The sequence below is a fragment of the Geospiza fortis genome, unplaced genomic scaffold, assembly GCF_000277835.1.
Source record: "Geospiza fortis unplaced genomic scaffold, GeoFor_1.0 scaffold114, whole genome shotgun sequence".
Taxonomy (NCBI): Eukaryota; Metazoa; Chordata; class Aves; order Passeriformes; family Thraupidae; genus Geospiza; species Geospiza fortis.
The window spans coordinates 1,726,164-1,729,349 of NW_005054383.1; the positions used below are offsets into that span (position 1 = coordinate 1,726,164).

Here is a 3,186-nt window from a genome sequence, read left to right on the forward strand (position 1 = left end):
AGCCACCCCAGCCCAGCCAAACGCAGGCGCTGCCCCCAAAACCGGCCGCTCCAAGAAGGCCCCGGAGGAGCCAGCGGCGAGGGCTCCAGACGTGGACTCGCTGGGCTTCCAGGCCATGGACCGCAACGTGCCGGGGCTGTCCCATGTCATCCTGCAGAAGCTCAACATGAAGAGCTATGAGGACTACAAGTGAGTGAGCACCCATGGGTGCCTATTCCACACCCCCTACCCCGGGAAGAGCATCCCGTGTGTCCCCCAGCAGCTGGAGCAGCTCCCATGCCTTATCCCACCCTCCTGGCTCAGCCCACCGGGAGCTCTGATGGGCTCCTAGGTGGATCCCTCCAGGGTGCCTGGCTCCCTGTCCCTACCCAGGCCAGGATGCTCCTGGCTGGAGCTAAAAATCTTGGCAGCCTCAGAAGATATCAGCCCCACGATTGTGGCAGTGGGCTGGACTCTGCTCACCCTCTGACATCTGCAGGTCTGCCATGGATGGGAGGAAGAGTGGCAGCGATTTCGGCATTCGGACGTATTTTGACATGTTCCAGAAGATGGAGGACACCTTCAAGTTTTGTGTTGAGTGCAAGAAGCTCCCCGATGCCCTCCCGGACCCCAAAAGCCTCCGGCGTTGCAAGAGGTATGGTGGGGAGATGGTCTGGTGGCACAGGGATGGATCCATCCCTCACTTCCAGCCTGCTGGCTGGGGCGAAGTGAGGGGTGTCTGACCCCAGTGCCCACCTCCAGCCACTGGGCACCCCTAGGAACAGTGACACAGCCCTGAGAGGGGGTGGCAGGGAACCAGGCCCCCCCTCCCCATGGCTGGGCATTCTGCCTGTCTGCCCAGGTGCCAAAATGTGTACTACTGCGGCGTGGCGTGCCAGCGTGCCAACTGGCCGCTGCACAAGAAGTTCTGCAAGAAGCTGAAGCTGGTGGCCCTGGACCGGCTGGTGGAATGGCTCATCTTCACAGGTGAGGCATATGTCCCCCTGGGATCCCCATCCTGGGCTGCACAGGGCCTGTGGTGGGATGTGGTGTCCATTCTCCCACAGCACAGGTGGGACAGGCAGCCTGGGCTGTGACACCGCCACTGTACCCTCCTGAACCCCCAGGAGACATCCCATTTCCCACGGACACCTGGACAAAACCTGCCTGGGACGTGAAGGGCTGGGAGGACTGGTTCTCCATGCAGGAGCAGCTGGAGGAGAAGCTGGGTGCCATCGTGGCCGGGCGCTACATGACCCTGCTGTGGGCCAACGCTGGGAAGCCGCGGCCGGAGGATGCGGAGCTGCGGGAATCCATCCGGCGCCTGGTCACCGACTTCCACTCACGGCCACTCACCATCGGCCTGGGACTGCGCCTCTTTGGCATCGACCCTCTCACCAGGCCCCTCACCGTGCACGTGGTGGGGGCTTCCCACGTGGAGACCCTCAACACGCGGCTGACAGACTACGACGAGCTGACGCGGATGTTCCCGGGGCACCAGGGCGTGGAGATGGTGATGGTGGGGGTGGACGTGGTGGACGGACCCATCATGAGGCCACCCCTGACCACGCTGGCACCCCGGGGAAAAGTCTATCTCAGCAGCTACAAGGGGCTCTACCATGACTTCTGGGAAAGCCACGTGGAGACCAAGCTGGCCGCCCCTCCTGACCTGGTGGTGGGCTTTCACCCAGGTGAGTGCCTGCGCCATGGAGGGGTCGGACCCTCACTCCCCACTGCAGGGATAGGGACATCCACAGGGCACATGGGCTCAGGGACCACCCTGAGCACCCTGGCAGCCCCTGTAGCTGGGCCTGAAGCTGGCCTGGGACATGCTCAGGGCTTTGCACCAAGGCACAACGGGTGACACAGGCAGGGGACAGAGTGCCTGGTGGGGTGACCCCCTGGGATATGGCTGCCTTGTCTCCCCACCAGGCACTCTGTCCCCTGCCTGTGTCACCCACCTGCAGGTGAAACGGATCCTTCCCTTCAAGTCTCAGTGCTGTGGCTTAGCCCAGGACACAGAGTTTGGGGTGCCCCACATGCTGATGGGAAGCCAGACCCCACCTTGCTGAGGGCTGTCAAACTCACTGCATACTTGGGGTGTCCAGCACAGAGTGGATGCAGTTGGAGCCAGCTTTCCCGGGGGCCAAGGTGGAATGGGAAAGAGGTGGAATCCTCATGGCTGTGTCCCCACAGGTTTCCATGCCTGCCCAGACCTGCTGGCGGGCTGGCTGCCCACCCTGCTGCTGCTGCGGGACTATCGCCTGCCCGTGCTCTTCACCGTGTACAGGTGAGCACAGCCCACCCACAGCCCCGGTGAGCCGGCACAGACACCCAGTCACCATGCCTGTCCTCTCTTCTGCCAGTGAGCAGGAGCTGAAGGCCTCCCTGCAGATCCTTGTGGAGCTGGAGATGCACATTGTGGGTTATGCCAGCAACCCCTTTGCCTCCAGGCGGCCTGAGCAGGTCTACTCGAGCCCCAACAAGCCGCCCGTCTACTGCAGCTCCCACTACATTGCCCTGCTGGGAGCAGAGGCTGTGCCGGGGGCTGAGGAGCTGGAGGATGATGATGGCTGGCAGGGAGGAGAGCCCGGTGCTGCTGCTGTGGCTGGGGGCATTGCCCCGGGGCTGGGCTGATTCCTGCCTGCCCTGAGCACCCGACCCCCAGAGCCTCGCTGCCCATCCAGGACCCTCCACATCCTGGGGTCAGCGATCCAGAAATCCCTCACTGCACACATGGAGGTCTGGGGGATGCAGCACCTCAGCACAGGCATGGCACCCTTCCACAGCACCAAATAAATCACGATCAGCAACCAGCTGCCGTGTCTCGAGCTTTATTTCCAAAAAGGCCTTTGTTTTCCTAAAGAAAATCAGGGGCTGAGCCCACCCCAGCCCCCCTCGAGCAGCCACGGCCTCTGGAGGGACAGCAAAGGGGACCCTGACTGTGGGACCAGCCGTGCACAGGGCTGTGCAGCCCCTTGGGATCCAGTGGGGAGCCCCAGCCCAGGCTTGGCTGTCGCTGTCACTGTCACCCTCACTGTGCCCCCACGCTGGTGCCTACCCTGCAGGGCACTGCTCCAGCCTGGCACCGGCCACCAGCCCGGCCACGGCAAATGGGGGCCAGCTGGCACCTCCCCACTGCTCGCCAGCCTCGGTGGCCCTTGGGGACACCGGGACCGGTGGAGTCGAGGGAAGCAGCGCCCGCGG

General features: G+C 63.6%; 1 protein-coding gene across 1 annotated transcript; it reads left to right on the forward strand.

Moving 5' to 3' along the window:
• The first annotated feature begins 6 nt into the window (after positions 1-6).
• On the forward strand, positions 7-2,789 carry MSS51 (MSS51 mitochondrial translational activator). Its single transcript, XM_014308766.2, has 6 exons — positions 7-189; positions 479-634; positions 842-966; positions 1,107-1,670; positions 2,176-2,269; positions 2,346-2,789. Exons 1-6 carry the CDS (start codon positions 116-118, stop codon positions 2,614-2,616), a joined length of 1,284 nt encoding a protein of 427 aa, XP_014164241.1. The 5' UTR covers positions 7-115; the 3' UTR covers positions 2,617-2,789.
• The last annotated feature ends 397 nt before the right edge of the window (positions 2,790-3,186 follow it).